This window comes from Cephus cinctus, unplaced genomic scaffold, assembly GCF_000341935.2.
Source record: "Cephus cinctus unplaced genomic scaffold, Ccin1 Ccin1_scaffold0709, whole genome shotgun sequence".
NCBI lineage: Eukaryota > Metazoa > Arthropoda > Insecta > Hymenoptera > Cephidae > Cephus > Cephus cinctus.
This window is the reverse complement of record NW_014333329.1, coordinates 1,103,577-1,121,925: the sequence shown is the minus strand read 5'-3', so window position 1 is coordinate 1,121,925 and position 18,349 is coordinate 1,103,577. Positions and strand designations below refer to the sequence as shown.

At 41.5% G+C, this 18,349-nt stretch overlaps 1 protein-coding gene across 1 annotated transcript in view; it reads right to left on the bottom strand.

The window, feature by feature from the left end:
- The window catches only part of LOC107270217 (homeobox protein abdominal-A homolog), a 34,238-nt gene extending 16,928 nt beyond the window's left edge, over nucleotides 1-17,310 (bottom strand). The window contains exons 1-2 of the mRNA XM_015745023.2: nucleotides 15,803-17,310; nucleotides 13,653-13,685 (exon numbers count right to left, since the gene is read on the bottom strand). Of these exons, the coding sequence (XP_015600509.1) occupies nucleotides 13,653-13,685; nucleotides 15,803-16,553 (784 nt within the window). The 5' untranslated portion in view covers nucleotides 16,554-17,310. The remainder of the gene's footprint in view (nucleotides 1-13,652; nucleotides 13,686-15,802) is intronic.
- Nucleotides 17,311-18,349: the final 1,039 nt, after the last annotated feature.

Below are 18,349 nucleotides of genomic sequence, written 5' to 3'. Positions count from 1 at the left end.
TTCCCATGTGACTTTAGGTCTTGAAAAACCTAAGCGCAGTTTTTCTTCTATCTCCTCGATAAGACAAACACTTTCTACACTGGTAATTCCCAAGTGTTAACCATTTCTGTTCGAAATATAGGTATACAGTTCCAGTTGAAAAGAATAACGCACTATGCGCGTACCCTGTACCTTAACATATGCTTACCAGTACTGTTCGAATAGCTAGATACATACAGCAGTATACAGATCGTTCTCGGTATCGTGAAATAAAAAGGCTGATACTCAAAGTACCTACTGCTAGTCGTGAAGTCTACCCGGCGAATCTCAAAAATCCTGGATGGGTACTACAGACGGAACGACGCCTGAATATCAGAGCTCGCAGGAACGTAAACGATACCTACTCTACATACGAAGAAGCTGTGTTCAGGTTGGCTGAATAAAGGGTAATACGCATGCTTAGGCGAGCCAACGTACGTGGCTGTGTAGTCTAACATAAATCTCACGTGGTAAACAGTGGAAAATATTTATTAAAAGAAATTTTGAGTTACCTAGTTAAAGTCCCAGGTGATCCTGGGCAATGTAGCAGGCTGCCTATAAGGCGTGGAGTGTTGCTGCGGTGTGAAATGCCGAAACCCACATAACGTTTAATCAGGGCACGTTGCGGCTTTACGATATTGGTCGACGCTACGCACCCTGCTTCACCCTTATATCCTTAGTAGCGTTTTCTCTGTCACCCTTATTCGCTTGTACCCTCCCTGTGGCACCAGGACGCTTCTGACTTGGTACCAATGCCGGCCCTTTCCAACCCTGTACTATATACACCCTACTAGCTACAGGCGAGGTGGCTAAAGTGTGTTTGTCCTGGGACCACCCCCGGCTACGTTCATCCCTCCGTTCAAACCCCTTTACGGGAAAGAGAGTACATATTGGTCGAGCCATTACTGCCCCATCAAAACGTCGCCACCGAGACTGGATCGTTGCGTCATCTTGAAAAATTTAGCGCCCTTCGGCGAATTAGTCTTTTTCGAATTTTTTATTGAAAAAAATATATATATTACAGAATTGTGGTAAATACTGATTTAGAACATCTCTTACATATTTACATGAAATAAGATACTTGGGATTGCCTAGCAGGGATGACGATTGCATATGCAAGAAATGCAATTGCATTTATTATCCTATTCGCTTTTTAGACAATTGAATGCCGTGGGAAAACAAGCTTTTCCTCTGTCAAGCGATAAGCCACCGATTTATATGCGAATAGCGTTCAGGACAATTAAGCATTCAAATCCGGTGGATTTCACATTAATGCGCATCTCTCAAATAATTCTGTATTCCCGTCATGAGATTGCGAGTCACGCAGTGGCATTCGCCTCGACGAAAACAAAAAAGTGCAAAGACTATTAGATATTTTTCGCTCAAGGCAGTATATGTGTATTTCAATTTTTACTATGTGATACGCGATTGTGAACGACGGTTTCCTTGGCAGTTGACGGCGACTGTTAACTGCAAAATATACGTGACGCATATACAGACAGTGAAAGATCATCCAACTAGACTTTATTGTGTCTGATGGTCAGTAATTCTTCCATTGAGCGCATGTCACGAAGGGCGCGAATTAAGTTTAAGGAGTGCAATGCCAGACGTGCGTACACGGAGAAGAAAGTACTATAAACTGCACGTAATTGCATGTTTAAAAAATGATTGAAAATCTTCATTGAGTACATTTTTTAAATATTAATCATGACTCATAAAAACTATAGAAAATTATTTTGCTATATATTTTTATATTTTGCAAAATCTCCCAGGGTTTAAGACAAAGCAATACAATTCCCTGTGATAGTTCATGTAGCAAAAATTCATAAAACCGTCAAGCTCAATCTTTCGTAGAACCAGAAGCCTGACCAAATTTACACCGTAACAAAGGAGGGGGAAGACTAATTTAGTACGTAATTTTGCTAATGTCCAGGCAGCAAGTGCGTTGTAAGCTTTAAATATGTAAATGCGGGAAAGCGCTCGGAGATATTGGCAATCTTCGATGCTAATTCCACGGGAGCAATTGCCCGGGCGCGGGTACGTGAGCGCGCATGCGCGTAACTCCTATAATTGAGAATGCATCGAAAATACGGACGAATTGCAGCGTTTCGATCCGAGAGAATGGCCTGGGCAGGTTCCATAACGTTTGCAGCATCCCCGAGTGGGTAGCCATGAAAAGGGAGGGAGAAAGAGAAATACAGAATAAAAGAGTGAGACCAAAAGAGAAAGGAGTGGATGGCGAAGAGACGAGGAGTATAAGAGTGCGAGAGAGTTTGCCGGGCAAACATATAATAAAAGCAGTAAGATAGAAGAAGTCCTGCGGGAGTCCCTCCTCTCACAGGCTGGCTGCGCTACGCGGACAAAGGGAATTCCTGGCGCATGCGTGCCGCCATCTATGGCCCCCGCTCGTAACGATTCCACCCTCGTTTGAACCTGGCCTCGGTGGTAGCTACTCTTCCCGTAGAGCGAGAGATCGGCCTCATGCACCCTCGCCCCTATGCGAGCAAAGCACAGCCCCCAGGAAAACTCTGGAGCAACTACCTAGCTATACATATACTATATAAAGGTACGTCAGTGCCACACCTGCAGCGCCACACGCCCGTGGGACTCCCGCGAACCCGAAAATGGAGCCTTTAGTTTTATCGCCGGGATAGAGTCGTGATAACCTATAGCATATCAAATGTGGAACGGTGAAAGAGCACGTCCTAGAAGTAACGTCAGTTCCTGTCATTTATTCCACCATCCTATATATATCGAGTTCTGGATAAATTTCGCCATTAATTTCAACCTCCTGCCAGTAACAGGTTCGAAGTCCCGGGATTCAACTATCTCTGCCATTCCCACGACCACTTTACTCGAACGATCCACCAAGAAGATGTCTCAAGGGTAGAGGAGACAGAGAGACAGAGAAAATGGAAAAAAAAAGAATTTGTAAGCTGAAAGAAAGAATCGCGTTCGACAGGATTGCCAGAGCTCTCCTCTCTTTCAAGGACTGCAGCAGATAAGAAACGCTGTTCTCTCGACGACTCGACGAAGTCGCAGAAGCCTATTATGTGGCCTGTCCCTTCGGGATAGGCGCCGGACCGGTTAACGAACGTTAACGCCGTTGTTTCGCCACATTGCGGCACGGGGAGACATGGCGGGATGAGAGAGGGAGCAAGGGAGAGGGAATGAGAGAGGAAGTAGGATGAGAGAACGAGAGACGAAAAGCCTTGAAATGGTACGGCAGTCCCATTCTGTATTGGCTATCTCGGGCGTAGATTACACGGGGGGCTCTTGGGAGATAGAACCACCCTACCATTGAACCCCCATCCTGTACCCAGCGACGATCCGCCCCTGCCTTCTATGCCTCTATAGCTAAAGGTCTATATCGCGCACCGTCAAACCCGTCCGAATTGCTCGTCGTCGTGTTATGCAAACGGCCACATTTGTTACGATAGTGCCCGCCGGGGGGTCGTTCTCTACTACGGTGTCGTGCCATGGTGCCGTAGAGTAACACAGCCATAGACCAGTACAGTTATGCAGTTTTAGCTTAGGTCGCGTTTAGGTGCTGAACTTGACCACTTTCCAACACCTTCGTGAACACTTGGTCGGTTTGCCTGTTTACTCAAATATTTATCATTTGTGCCAAATATTCTTTGAATTTTTTTTATCTAAATTTCCGAATTTACTCAGTCTTGAATTATAATTAGGTGAATCATATTGCTCATGCTTTTTTTTTCTTTCAGTTCCTTCAACTATAATTTAATATTACGAGTTTCGTCTCCTGATACAAAGTTATGCCGTGTGTTGCAAAGAGTAAATACGTTGCGCACAGTTGATACATTTGGGACACCCGTTACATAAGTACTTTATGTGAGATTTCTCAGTCATCAATATACCTATCTCCAGATTGACAATCAAATTGAACATAAATTTCACAACTCCCGTGAAGTAGGCGTCAGGTTGTGTACATTATTATGAGCGAAAAGTTTGAGCTATTATGAAGGTATAATAATTGAGATATATTTATCTGTATTTTTCAGGTTAGCATAATACTTGTTAGCATAACAACAAGCCATGTGCAAATGTTACAGATTTTATCATTAGCGATATGTCAATTAGAATTGATAAAGTTCATTAGTTATTACAATCGAATAATTACTGATCGATATTAGTTTCCAGTACAACGACATACGTATATACCAATATAAAATACAACGTATACGAAAAAGCAATATAATTTGTAACAGTGCACAAAATTACACTTTTCCATAGATTTGTTACTAACTCGATATTTTAGTCAATGTTGCTAAATAAAATGTATTTTCTTTCTGTTCTAATACTCAAAAACCATTAAAAAATTCTTAACCTGCCTCAAGGCTCTGTAAAATCACAACGGAAACGTATATCTCTACAATACAACTGTCAACGTCGGTCGTAGTCATTCATAGTCAATGGCCAATTGACGAGCGACTGAAATACGTCGTAGCATTATCATAATCGCGTCTTAGAAACATAAGATAGGGTATAAAGGTAAAAGAACTAATCGAGGCTCCCATAGTGGATACAGGCACGCAGTCATGGTGATCGATGATTTTTTCGCACATGTTGAATTTCCGTAACGATTTTCAACGTGGGCAATGAAAACGCACCTTCGGCAAAGGATACACAGAGGAATACTTAACGCAGGCTCGTAGTTATCGGAGATAACGATGACGGTGTAATTACGGTAATTGGCCGGCCGGTAATAATTACTAGAGCGCCCAGGCACTTTCGTATCGTTTACGTATTCTCTAGCTTATACAAATATATATATATATATATATACATATATAAGTAAGAATCTGCATGGCTGCAGTTCCTACGAGATAATACTTTCAGAAGCTCCTGGGGCGATCGGTTCATTAAGGATACCACTTAACTCTATAAACTACGAAGACGAGACTCTTCCTCGAGCGCAAAGGCACGATTATCATCCCTTTACTAATTTCCTCGGGAAGGAATAAGTGCATAATAATTCACGGCCGAAGTCGAGGAATGCATGGACTCGTTCCACTTTGTTTTTCCAAGACGATTAACCTACCGAGTAATTGTAGGCAGACTCCATGTCCATGAACCATAATAAAATGAAGTCAAAATTTAAATAATTTTAATTTAAAGACTTTTCTTAAACCAGTTGGAAAATGTGAATAAAAATGTTGTTTATTTGAATTTTTAGTATTTTATTAAATTACGAATTTATGTTAATGTAAAAAATTATGCCTGTCACAAATTGTAGATACGATTGTTCATTCGTTATAAATCTTGATCTTATTTATTACAATGCAAATGAAACGTCGGAGTATTTAATTTTATTAGTGTTTAGATGTGATGTAATTAATAATTCATTTATTCGTTACTGTTTTTTAGACGGGACTCCTTTTTTATTGCTGTCATCATCGCTGCCTAATGACTCGTACGCTCAGCGTAAGTCATTCGTTTGACATCACAAATATTATGCAACAAATAAAATAACGTTAATGATGATAATTCTATTTTATACTGACATTCCCTTTCGCCCACGTGTAATTATGTCGAGGGCGATAACGATCTAAATTCTCGTATAAAGTACCCGAGAGAATATATGAATTTTTCTTCGTTTCGACAGACGGAAGAAAGTGAAAAACAAAAAGTGACATCCAAGCCTTTACTTTCACCGGTCGAGCGCACAAAATACCAACAGTGATTTATGAACGCACGAAGCATCGTGTTTTCCTTCGAACTAGTATTTTTTTTGCGGATCAGGTAAACTTTATTATGGGGTTTCTTGCGTGGAGAGTGACATTAACAAAGGGTACGGTGAAAGTTACGGATCGTAGAAAAGGGGCGAGAAAGAAAAAAAAAACGTAACCAAAGACCCGAAAGGGGAATTCGGTAAGGGCGCGTGCGAATTTTTTCCCTGAAAAAAAAAAGGAAAAAGAGAAAATTCGACAGGATGAGCGGGTTGTAAATGTCGAAGAGGAGCTTTCTAATGTCAAGTCTATTCTACTGCGTAGAGAGTTCGTACATATTGCCACCCGGAGATAGTGACATTCTTATGTGACTCACGGGAACAGGATAAGAGACAAGGTCGCTGCAAATACCGTGGCACAGTGCTCGCGTATTGTAATGCTATCGTTAGCAAATAGCGCGTTTTACCTGCTGGTACTTCGTAACGAATAAGTAAAAGTAATTAGTGAAAATTTGATAATAAAGAATGAAAATATAATTGAGGCTGATAAAAAAAAATAATTTTTGGAAAATTTGGTATATATGGAAAACTGAGTATGTACGGTGGTTCGGGTATTTGGTAGATGCTGAGGAGATCGTGAAGATCTTCGACGGTGTAGGAATGAATGGCTTTGTTGGGGTTACGCTATAACTGCTGGAATTTGCTACCTAGAAGTGGTCCAGAAGATAAAAATTTAAGGACAGGAGGATCGACACCATTGATGCGAGGATTTGACTGGTATGATGGGTTCGGCACGCGACAACAGGGTGCGCGCGCCGCTGCTGGATGACCATAAAATAAACGTTTGGGGTGGCACAGGCGGAGGCACCTTGGCAACACATAAACACTTATATAACGGCAATTAAACTGCTTTTAAGACCCATAAAATTGCAGTTTCAATAATCTCTGTGACAACACGATTCTGACCTGCCTACGTTTGGCCTTCTTCGTGCAGGTTCCCATGGGGAAGTCATGCCAGCGGTTATGACTGTGGGATATATGATTCACCCAGTAGACCTTGTCGATTTTTAACTTGTTCGTGAAAACGAAAAATTTACGAATCTATGTCGGTTCGCTTCTTCGAACAGTTGGTAAACGACAAAGTGGGTATCGTTACGAGAGCTTGTACGTTTATCCCATGTTTAAGGTGAGCGAAGGTGTCGGTAAACTTACAGAGACCGAAGTTCGAGCAGACCAATAATTAAGGCAGGTTTCTCTTGTGGTTTTATACTTTTTTTGAGAATCATAAAAATAACGTTATTACGTAAAACAGAGTGCAAGAGTATGGCTGCGAAAAAGTATCGCAGATACTTTAGCACAAAGGCGCGGTCTAGAGAAAAGCATTTATATCGTAAGGGACAAAGTAACAGACAAGACTTTTATCGTAGCTGAAATACTATGAACACTTTTTAAAACAAATTTAAAACGGGTAGACAAAGTGCTGACCGAAGAAAATACAAAAACAGAAAAAGTACAAAGTCGCGGTTGAATCAGGAAGAAAGTAACGCCTTGGTGGAGGGAAGATGTTAAAATTAGCTTTCGCGTAGGAAAACAACGCACGAAGCCAGAAGACTCGACGTAAGTGCGTATGTACTGTTGCCGCGTGCCTGTAACGATCCTCAAGCAAATCCAAGATATATAAAACCCAGCTGCATTTGCTTTTTATGAATGAAGCGTGGACCCGCCAGCAAAAATAAGACTGGCACGAGTACGAAGAGTGAAGTAACCGTGCCTAAAAATATCTGGTTGTTTTAAGAATACCGTTGTCGTCCAGGGAGTGTTGGTTAAAAAAAATAATTTTACCAGAATGATTCAAGACTTCGAAGTTCAACAGTTTCAAACAGTCTCTCATTTTATTACCTAAATGACTAACAAAGGACCAGCTCTAAAATTCGAGATACCGTATATCGAATTTATGACAGCGATATGATAACCTAAATTAAAAAAACGAAGTATCCCTCGTACGAGTATAGTTAGGTATTATCTATGAGAGTTATCAAATAATTTAGTATGCATATATATATTCTTATAAACTAATCTCGATCACTGACAATCATTTACCCAACGATCTTTTACCCCAATACTCTTTTAGCCATTACCCAGCATTCCTTTTCAGAAAAGCCACCCCGAAACTTCCAGGGAGCATTGGACTCGGAGAAACTTTGGAGGAATGACCTCCACCCTTTACGGATAATGTATCCCCAAGATCTAGCAGCAAGCTCGGCATTGGTTCGCCGAGAGGCAAGTTTTCCTGGTCGGGCATCCCGATAGCGGATGTGGCCGAATCGCTCCCGGTATTCCGGAAGTGTTCGGTAGATTTGCGGCTCGGATGAGAATTCGATTGGTTCCGTAGATTTTGGCAGCAGTTCGCGGTCCCTTGGCGTATAGAGTATAGCGACTGGATGGTAGATACCAAGCTATAGGTTGTCAGTTAGGTAAACCTGGGTAGGTATAGAAGGAGGATGGTCGTAGATGGGTCCAGGATGAGAAGGATCAGGAGCAAGAGGATGAGGACAAGGAGGAGTAGAACGAGATAGAGTATAGGACCAGGTGGGGGAGTCAGGAACGATGGAACGGGATAATACCGACTCTGCAGGACGCGGCAGCCATCATCGAATGCTAATGAGGGGTGGGTTGCGGCGGCTTTCGGGGGCGGAGGATTCAGCCGTGCAGCAGCTCTGCTAGCGGATCGGTCTGATTATAAATTATACATTATCTCGTGCTAGCCGGCGTACGGGTGTACTCATCCTGGGAGCGGACATCGGGCTCTCATCGTGCAGCCACTATTATACTACTAGTATACTATAGTATATGGACGTTCTGGATGAACCCTATACCAGATCGTGAACCTCGTGTATCTACGCACTGTAGATTAAAGCCGCATTCCCATGGTAACGACAGTCAGACACCGTACGAAGAAGCACTGTGAAACATCCCTGACTTCTATTCTGTGTATATATAGACAGTGTCGCTCCAGCGAGGAATTGCCCTAATGCTATTCTTTAGAATGAGTCTGGATGAACTCGTAGAGACACGCTATGATATGAAGGTACCTATATCAAGAGCGCAATGCGCAATGTGCTTCACAGTGGGACACGGGCATGCAGTGTCTTATTTAGATCGCTTTGTTTACTGTACATAAAGTATACCGTATTACAGTGCACCCGTTAGGACGCCGAAATTGAATGGATCTTCAGTAGCCAGAGTACTATTGCTCTTGCACTTTGGAGTATACCCATGACTAAGAATTGAGAATACTAAACCTAATATACTAGAAAATAGTATGACGTATAATTGAAGTGACAAAATACTATAGAATGTTATGCATTAAAATTTGTAAGAAAAATAATTTGCAATGACTCACTGTATTTATTTTTAATATAATTCATATTTAGTATTATATGGTACTATACCACACTGCGTGCAAAGTCTGATATTTTTGTATAACATTCATTGAGTATCCACAATACTTCTGCGTCAATGGCATCATCCATCCACATATATAGGTATATATCGTTAAGTGCATCTCGTTTCTGTAATCAAATAAATTTTCGCGATTTTTTCAATGACGGATAAATGGAGTTTCTTGGGTGATATAGCCTGGCAACGCGGAGATGAACATCTCGTCCCCTCGTTGAGAATCGTTTCGGAGAAAAGCATTACCTTCCCACAATCAGACCGACGCTTTAGAAACGAGCCGGTTGGGTGCGCATTGCGAGAGTTTAGGGATCGTGAAGTTTCGTTAATAAAGGGAGTGCTCGTTCATGCTTCTTCTCCTAATCCATATCGGACCATAGATTTTGAGAAAGAGAGAAAACCAGCAGAAGCAATACCACTTTGGTATAGGTAACGATAACGAAACGTGAACTCTGATTAGTGCCTATATGCCTACACCTAAGAATGCAAATTTCCTAAAGAAAATTTTTCGGACCACTTCCCAACTTAGTATGATTATCTCGAATGCTAATATCATTATTTGAAATCATCCTTGAAGACCAATTTCCCTTGGATGAAGTGGATGAAAGCAGAAATGAAATTGAACTTTATTATCCGAATATTCATTGATTTAATTATTTGACCCTGAGACGAATAACGAAACAGACAAAATCAAGAGGTTTTATACGATACAATAAAACGATATGTCAAATACTAAATTCTGATAGGAATTTGGTGAATTGATATTGAGCCACAAAAGTATAATATGAAAATTTATGCGAATGATGTCTCCAAACTGTTCCGACTAAGATCGGAAGTTACGTAGAAGTTTCTTTTTTTTCCACGAGGGCTCGGAAATACAGCCCCCTTCAATTTCCTTTATCGAAACTCGAGAAGATATACTGATATCGACGTTTCGAAGCCGAGGTTCTCTCCAGTAATGGAGTAAGTCTCGAGTCCCGTGATTCTAGGGTACCAGGCCGGGGGCCTGTTTTACAAGGATCGTCTATGGTCCATAAACGCATAAAGGTCGGGGACGTAATGATTTTATGAGCTCATAGTCTTCTCCCTTCTAGCAGCTCCCAGTCATTTTCCCATTCTTTCGTTGCCTACTTGCTTCACTCTCATCTCGTCAAACATCTCCGCACCTCATCGAGAACAATCCAGCCAGCTCGCCCAACGAGATGAGTGCATAGGCTGTCTTAGCTCACGGTACACCATTCATAAACAGGTCATATAAACGCGAAATTGGAATTGGAAGCCATTTCTAATTACGTCCCGAGTTCATCCGCCATTCTACCCTCCGGCGTCTCTTCTTCACGTATCCTGATTCCCATAGAACCCCATGACCCGCAACGAACTTACCCTCAGGAGCGGTCCTACCCTATAACTGCTTTATAACTCGTAAAAGTCCGCAATCGTCGTCTCGGGATATCAACAACGTATCCATCTCGAAATAATCAGATTACAAGAGATTGTCCATCTTGCCTATATAAGTTTTCGATTCAAAATCAAATTTAAACAGTGCGAATATTTTCGTCTATTCAAAATAAAATTTTCACGGTGAAATTATGATTAATTTTTAAACGCACTCGATCCTCATTGAATTTTAACATTGCGCGCGTTGGTATACCGTAAATAACGCTGAAGCTGGCGCAGACTATTTTATCTCAGAGACGACAAGAGGAGTCATTCTTGTAAATGTACCTATTGCATGTTATCCGACATTACAAGGAGACAGCTGAGCCTGTATCGTCATAGGAAATGACCCTTGTTGCGCTATCTGCGTGAAGATGGTAAGACGTCCCACAAATTCCCAAAGACTCGAATTCCCCCTCTCGAATTACTAGTGGGAAGAGTCTAAGGAGTAAACTGGTATAGTTGTGGCACCCTGAGATAGGTTGGTATCTACTACCTGCATCCGTGATAGTCTTAATGAACGAGCCGCCCGAAGCGGCTGAAATGGCGGCTGCTCCTTTACCTCACAAGTCTATAATGAACGCTCAGAGGGCAATTAACGATAGGGTTAAATAAAATGTCCGGCAGTCTGAGCTAAAGGGTAAATCGCAACGGATCGTCTCCTGCTCTTATGGGACGTTGATTTCGTGCTTGCTAACTATCTAGTAACACGCAATGATAAGTCGATCTTTCTGACACAATTGCGTGGTGGTATGGAGACACGGTGGAAACGGACTTGAGAAATCTTAAATAAATAACATAGCACACGTGGCATTTCAGTGAGACGTAAATTAACTGGAATATACATAACTGGAATTGAGTATCTTAATTCGTATGAAATTACTGTCTAGTATTGAATTCACTTACCGAAGTAACTAATCAATAACGTGTTAAACCTTCGGTAATGTGCGAAGGAGTTGTTTTCTCTGTGCTTCAAATGACTCCCATACGTATCAGTGAAATTAATTATAAGAAGCTGAAATTATTAACAGATCTGGAATTTTCTTTTAGAATTCAAACGTCTAAATGGAAATTGATTGAAACGAGATCTAGAGATATCTTGTATCTTTGAGTATATAATTTATGAAATTTTGCTCAAGTTGTTGACTGCAATTATGTTTATTAACTGATTATTGGTTGATTTATGAAATGGCGCTGTGGTTCTTTTCGTGTGAAATAAAATAGTCATTGCTGTTAAGCAAGCATTTCTGTATATATTGGTATGGTATGTTGGCACGAATTATGATTTTCCTATGGTGAAGTAAGTGCATAAAGAACCAGAATTAAAATGTCTTCGCGCAACCTTTGACTATTTGTGATATTGATATACCTACACTACGTATACCAAACTACCAATCGAATCGTCCCTTGGAGTCGCCGGTTTATGAAATTTATAGCACTTCCCTGTAATTCTCGTGAAGCCAGCGCCTTCGCGAGTACCTACTCTACGTGTCGTAGTATCGAACGGTCATAAAAATAGCGCAGGACTTTCCACAGAAAGTATATGGCACGTAAGGTAGAGGGCCTTTCACTTCAAAGAACTACTCTGCGAGGAAAAAAATGGGACTGAATGATACAGCCTGAAGCAACAAGAGAAAAGGATATATCTTTTTTAAAAACGATATTGAGACATGAGAGGATCTTGAGATTGAATTGAGAGATGTGTCATTAATTTTAAGTAATTATCAGAATTTTAATTAAAAGCAAATACGATGTTTGGAAATACAAGTTTTTGCTACTCGAATTTATATGACATTCACGAGAAATTAGCAAGCAGCTACCGGAGTCAAAATGAGAGACAGACGATATCGAATTAACAGTTTAATTATTCATGACAATTACAAAATTCGTTTTAAAATGTTATTTTGATTCTCGTCATTGTATTCGTTCTATTGGGAAATAATGTTTAAGACAGCATTATTATTTCGATTTTGAAATTCCATCAGTGTAATCGGAAAGATCAATTCCCACTCAACGCTATCGTTCCTTATAGAACAGTTGCGTGCCTTTCAAGTAAAAGATATATTGAATTAAAAAAAGAAAGGAGAGGCACGGTTAGAGCAGTTGAGCAAACCCGTAGGTATACTCTTTGGACATAAATCGAGAAACAGGTTTACGCGAGACACAAATATGGCAGCCACATGTGCCGCAATGCCGTGGCTTCGGGATGAATTCGTTTTATCAAGATCTTTCGACCACGTTGTTTTTATAGTATACAAATTTGGCTAAACCTCAATTATTTGAATATTCAACATCGACGAGAAAACTATAAGATTCTTCTAGCATAAATAAACGTATATAACCTCACGTTTAGCTCAGGGTTCGCGAGAAACTTATAGATAAATTGTTGTATAAAGATTGGTTGGTCGTAGACAGAAAAACGATGAGGAGAAAAAGTTTAGGAAAATGGTAATAAATAATTGAGTATTAAGAAATCCATGAAAATCAATGATTAGATGAACAAGAGACAAAATCGTTAAATGATACGTTTCGCTATCAATTCCAATGTTTATTTCGAATTTCTGTAAAGTACCCACCACGCGACTCAAAGAAACAAATGGAAACGACTATAAATGTACATGAAAATTGTTATCGACAATTTAAATGTGACTTTATTTCCCAAGACAAAAATGGCCAATATCATTGAAAAGTGTCATTCTCACTCGTTTCATAGCCAACTCCTTGAGAATCGAATCACTCGGAAAGAGCATCCCTTTCGTACGGGGATACGTGTGCATCATAAAAATATAACGATACACTCCTTCTTGGATTTCTTTACCCGAGTATATTCACACGGAAGTTTCATTGCTTTAAAAATACTTTTCACGCCAGATCATAGTTTATAATAAAAAAGAAAAAGAAAGAAATTACCACTCTTCCTGAATAAATCAGCATATGTCGTCGCAACATATAAATTTTATCCCCCGGTATACAAATATTTCAAAATCATTGGAATCGAATGTAAATTTAAAAAAAAAATACGTATACTATAGAAAATTGTATTACTCACCACACACGACTCGGTCGAAGGGGTTCATCCAGTCTGAAAAATAAAAAATGAAGAACATCCCATTAGTCAGGAAGCGTCAAGGGTGAGGCCCAAAAGCTCATACGTCAGGGAGTCGTTAAACCCATCTCACGCGACGCACGCTTTTCGGGAAAGGCTAACAAACCGGAAACATACGAGTACTGCGTGCCGAAGCGCACCAAGAAGATGCAATTAGAAAATGCCGGGTCAGGATTCTTAATGGGACGTGCGAGGCTCCACTGACGGTTTTATCGAAAATATATAGCAGTATTTTCATATACGTAATACAGAGGCTGCATTAATAAAATATTCTTTAGATTTTTACGTTCGATTTAAATTCCCTTGTACCTCGTAGTCACTATTCCATTCGTTTAACTCACATGGATGCCAATTTGCGCAGCCTCCTTATTATCAATTCGTGTGCATATCATATGTAGAGGGTTATCGCTATTGTGGGAACTTGAACGCAGATACATTGCCGTAACAATAACAATGACTAGGAATATCTTGATTGCCGTCTCGTAGACGGGAATACATGTACGTAAAGCAATATCGAATTTCGCCAATAACAATGCACTCGTGTTTATAAGTAAATTTGAAAAAGAACGAGGTAATATCCGTGTGGAATTTGAATTTCGAATCGTTGCCATTTCTCATTCGATCGATTCGTCATAACATTTCGTTCGCAATAAGGTGTGAAATTACAAGAATTAAAATATTTGAAATATAGAAGTATATTAATGGTAGAAAAAACACAGAAAAATTGTTTAGCCTTTCGTTTACATTATTTTGAAAAATTCTTGTCGATATAACGGATGTCCAAATAAATTAATGCTTTATTGCGTATATGACAATGACCTGAAACGTCGAGACGTTCTCCAATATCTTTGGATCGCCCAGGGTTTCTATGGTGGCAATAAAAACGAATTCTGGCCGTAACTAAACTAATAGGTTAATAGGCGATTCGAATGTTATAAGACGCTCTTAGCATCCGGACTTTGCAAACAATTTACATACCCACGCTCGTTAAAACTTAATCGCGTTCCATTCCCTAATTTGTCGTCAGGACGCTCTTAATGGCAGCAGACATTTCAAAGAGAGTGAAGAAAATAATTCTTTTTCGTATGTAGACAGCACGTACTTCCGTATTAATAGAAAATGAAGAGACTCGATAAAATAAAGAATTCACCCAATATCGTCAGTTTACGCTATAAATAAAATATTTTTGCACTCCGGAATTCGACGAATTCCCGTTTATACCGGCTAATGTATTTTTATGGATACACTTGCGACTGTCTACTCAGTATACGTGAATGAGAATAATTTTTTGATGTTTTTTAAGTATTTAAATATTTGATAAGACGGCTAGAATGACCATAAGTGCTTATTCATGACAAAGAAACTGTAATAAACGAATTTTCATATCCAAAGATGTTTTGGCTAACGCGTTGCGTGATTATTGAACTGTACTACATAAATTCACACAATTATCATACACATTGTGATACATGCACTAGTCAGAAAAGATATTCAATGCTGCAATTTACTATCAGCTAAACTGAGTATATGCAAATGCCTGTGATGTATATTTATATTCTACTATGAACAACGGAAGTTGTCCGACGGCATTTTTAAACTGAGTGCTTGTAGAATAAGTCAAAATGTAAAAGTCTTCAAATTATCATGTTCCATTGAAGAATTCGTCGTGTTTAGTACAATAAACTTTACAAAAATCGAGCTAGATGCTGCGAACCTGTTGACCATCTTTATATTCAACTGATCTATAGTGTGTTCTAATATCCTTACAAGTCACCAATCAATTCGAAATAGATCATATAAAAAATATTGATTTTTAAACACCTTCCTATGCGAGCATTGTATCGTAAACGCTTTAAGTGTCTGTACAATCTTTATGCCTCGTTTCAAATCTGAATGGTATTTCGTTGGGTTTGCCGTCGGAAGCCGCAGAGTTCGGAGTAACTATATAAATGACGTTTATCATGCAGTAAACAAGTATAGCATACACAAACATACATATACGTCCATGCACATCCCCGTGGGCATATAAACAAATGGATAGATACTGAGCAGGAATAATTATTTTGATCGTTAGGGACACGTATAAGACTCACCGGTGATCGACATCCATGGATATCTGGGAATGTCCGGGATGCCAGGTTGACCCGCAGTAGGTTGCTGACAGGAAGCTAGAGGATCAACAACGCCCGATGCGGCCGCAGCTTGATGATAAAACTGTGCTGCTGCGGCCATGGATGCGGAAGCTGCGGAAACGGCTGAGGAGGCCGAAGCAGAGGATACGAGACTACCAGGAGTAGCACCGTTCTGATGATGATGACCTAGGGTATAGTTGACCATGGGGTCACCAGGCGATGGTGCGACATTCCCAGTGAGGCTAGCCGTATAACGGCACGATTTGTCACCGGCTGTCGCAGCGTCGACGGCCGCCGCGGCGGCGAGCGCCGCACTGGAGGCTGCCGACGATCCAAAACCAGGAACCATGCTCGAGGAAGCCCCGAAAGCTGCCGCAGCAACGGCCTGTTGTTGCTGATGATGATGATGCGCCGCCGCTGCGGAAACGTAAGGATACATGGTGGACGTGCTCCTGGCTGCTGGTGATGTCGAGGCCGAACTTCCGGAATGCTGAGGACTCGAGCCCGTCGGACTCGGTGAATTATGTTGAGCGTAATTGACAGCCGCTGCCGCTACAGCCGCCGCGGACAAGCTGCTTTCCAAGCTAGCCGACGCCGGGCTGGATGAGCACGCCTGGACCGAGTTGGGATTCGCGGAGGAGAACAATTGCTGGTGGTGGAATTGCTGATGGTACTTAGGTAGCATACTATCGATTATGAATTTAGAACTCATCGCTGCTTAGGAGCGAACAGCCGGCGAGAGTCAACACCCGCACTGGACACTAATCTCGGCCGCGAGCATCTTATGCGAACGGCCACCGACTCTCTTTAAATCCCTATAACGATCTGGCGATTTTAACGAGATGGCACGGATCCTTTTAAAGATTTTCAAATCATGCCCGGCTACGTCTCCTTGATTTACACTCTGACTCCTCGCTGTTTATTGACTCCAGTAGCCGTAGCTTCTTCTCTCATCTATAGCTACTTTCGTCAGGCTTCACTTTTCTTTTATTACCACTTACAAAACTTGCACAACACAACAACAACGATCGGGGATCGGACTATACAGAGATACTGAGTTAAGGTAGGTAGGCAGTCCCGGGTCCCCGATCCCGGCGCTGCAGGTAGGTGCGTAAAATTCGGCCGTGTGTCGTTGAGGTTAAGGATAAACGGGGTCCGAAGAGAAGGATATCGAAGGAAGTGTTCCACTGTCTCAAAGAGCAAGGATAAACGTCTCTTTATTCCGTTAGCCACTTCGGTCTCGCGTATCGCGTCTCTCGTCGCTGATAATACGCGTGAGTAATCGCGATAACAGTGGGCGCAGCCAGCTGATCTCGAGTCCCGCGAAATTGGGCTGGGCGCGAAACAACGAGAGAGCGTGGCTGTCAGATGTTAGAAGCCGTTTCTTGCGTACTTCTCGGATAGTCGACGAATCCTTTATGGGCCATGCATGAAGGTACTATAGCCCCCTATACCGAACGCCGCGTACTACACCACGGCCAGCTAAATGTAACCCCTTACAATAATGGCGCCGCTTGTCTCTCGCCTCCCTCTCTGAAGCCCGGCACAGCTGGTAAACAGAGCTGGCCAATCGCAAGCCAGCCTTACCAACCACGAGCCAATCCCGTGCAGGCTAGGCGCGCCAAGATGAATGGGTGTCTCTCTGACTCTCTCTGATCTTCACTATACCCACTTTTGCTTCTCTCGCTGCCTCGCAACCTCGAGTAGAGAGCTCGGACTGTCAGTGCGGCAGTGTTCGCCACGTTGCCTTCTTATCCCATGCGTTCTAGACTCCTAGCATGACGTTACGCTCTTCACTTGTCCTACGGACTAGAGACCGGAGACTCCTTGTAGCTTTGACTACGCGTGCTCCTTACATTCGATTCTCTTGCTGGACTCTTTTAGCTCGTCAATTTTTCATTATACTTGCCTTCTGATTTACTCTACTGCTTCACTCGCATAGCTCCACTTTGCAGTCCGATTATAGGAATGTTAATTCTTCTCGTATCGTTCACGCATTGTTACACAGTAGGTATACACTTTGACAAGATTTATTAATTTTTATTTTTTTATTTTTCGTTTTATATGTCATTAACCATTGACACTTCGTGTTTATTACTATGGATTTTGAAAATCTCGCTGGAATCGTTTCTCTTTTTTGAGTTTGACTTACGGCTTCTGAACTGAAATACCGACGCCTCGCTGACGCCTGATTCGATATGTGTGCTTTCCTTCTTGTGTCTCACATGAGACACTACGTGAGAATGCAGCTGCGGTTCACGGGACTTGGTTACTGATTTCAGGACAACTTTGGCATCGCGAGAGGAGTGTTCTAGTCTGAAGAAGCGATCGGTGTGAAATCCACTTCGCTTCTACGAGATATTTCGCAGGTTGGAGAGTAGAGCCATTCGGATACGTCGTCGACTGCTGCAAATCGGCGGACTCGTCCCGGTAGGGATATCGTGGCATTCCTTCGAGAGGGAGATACACGTAGAGACGACGGCGCTGAGCATTTGGGTGGGGCGGGGG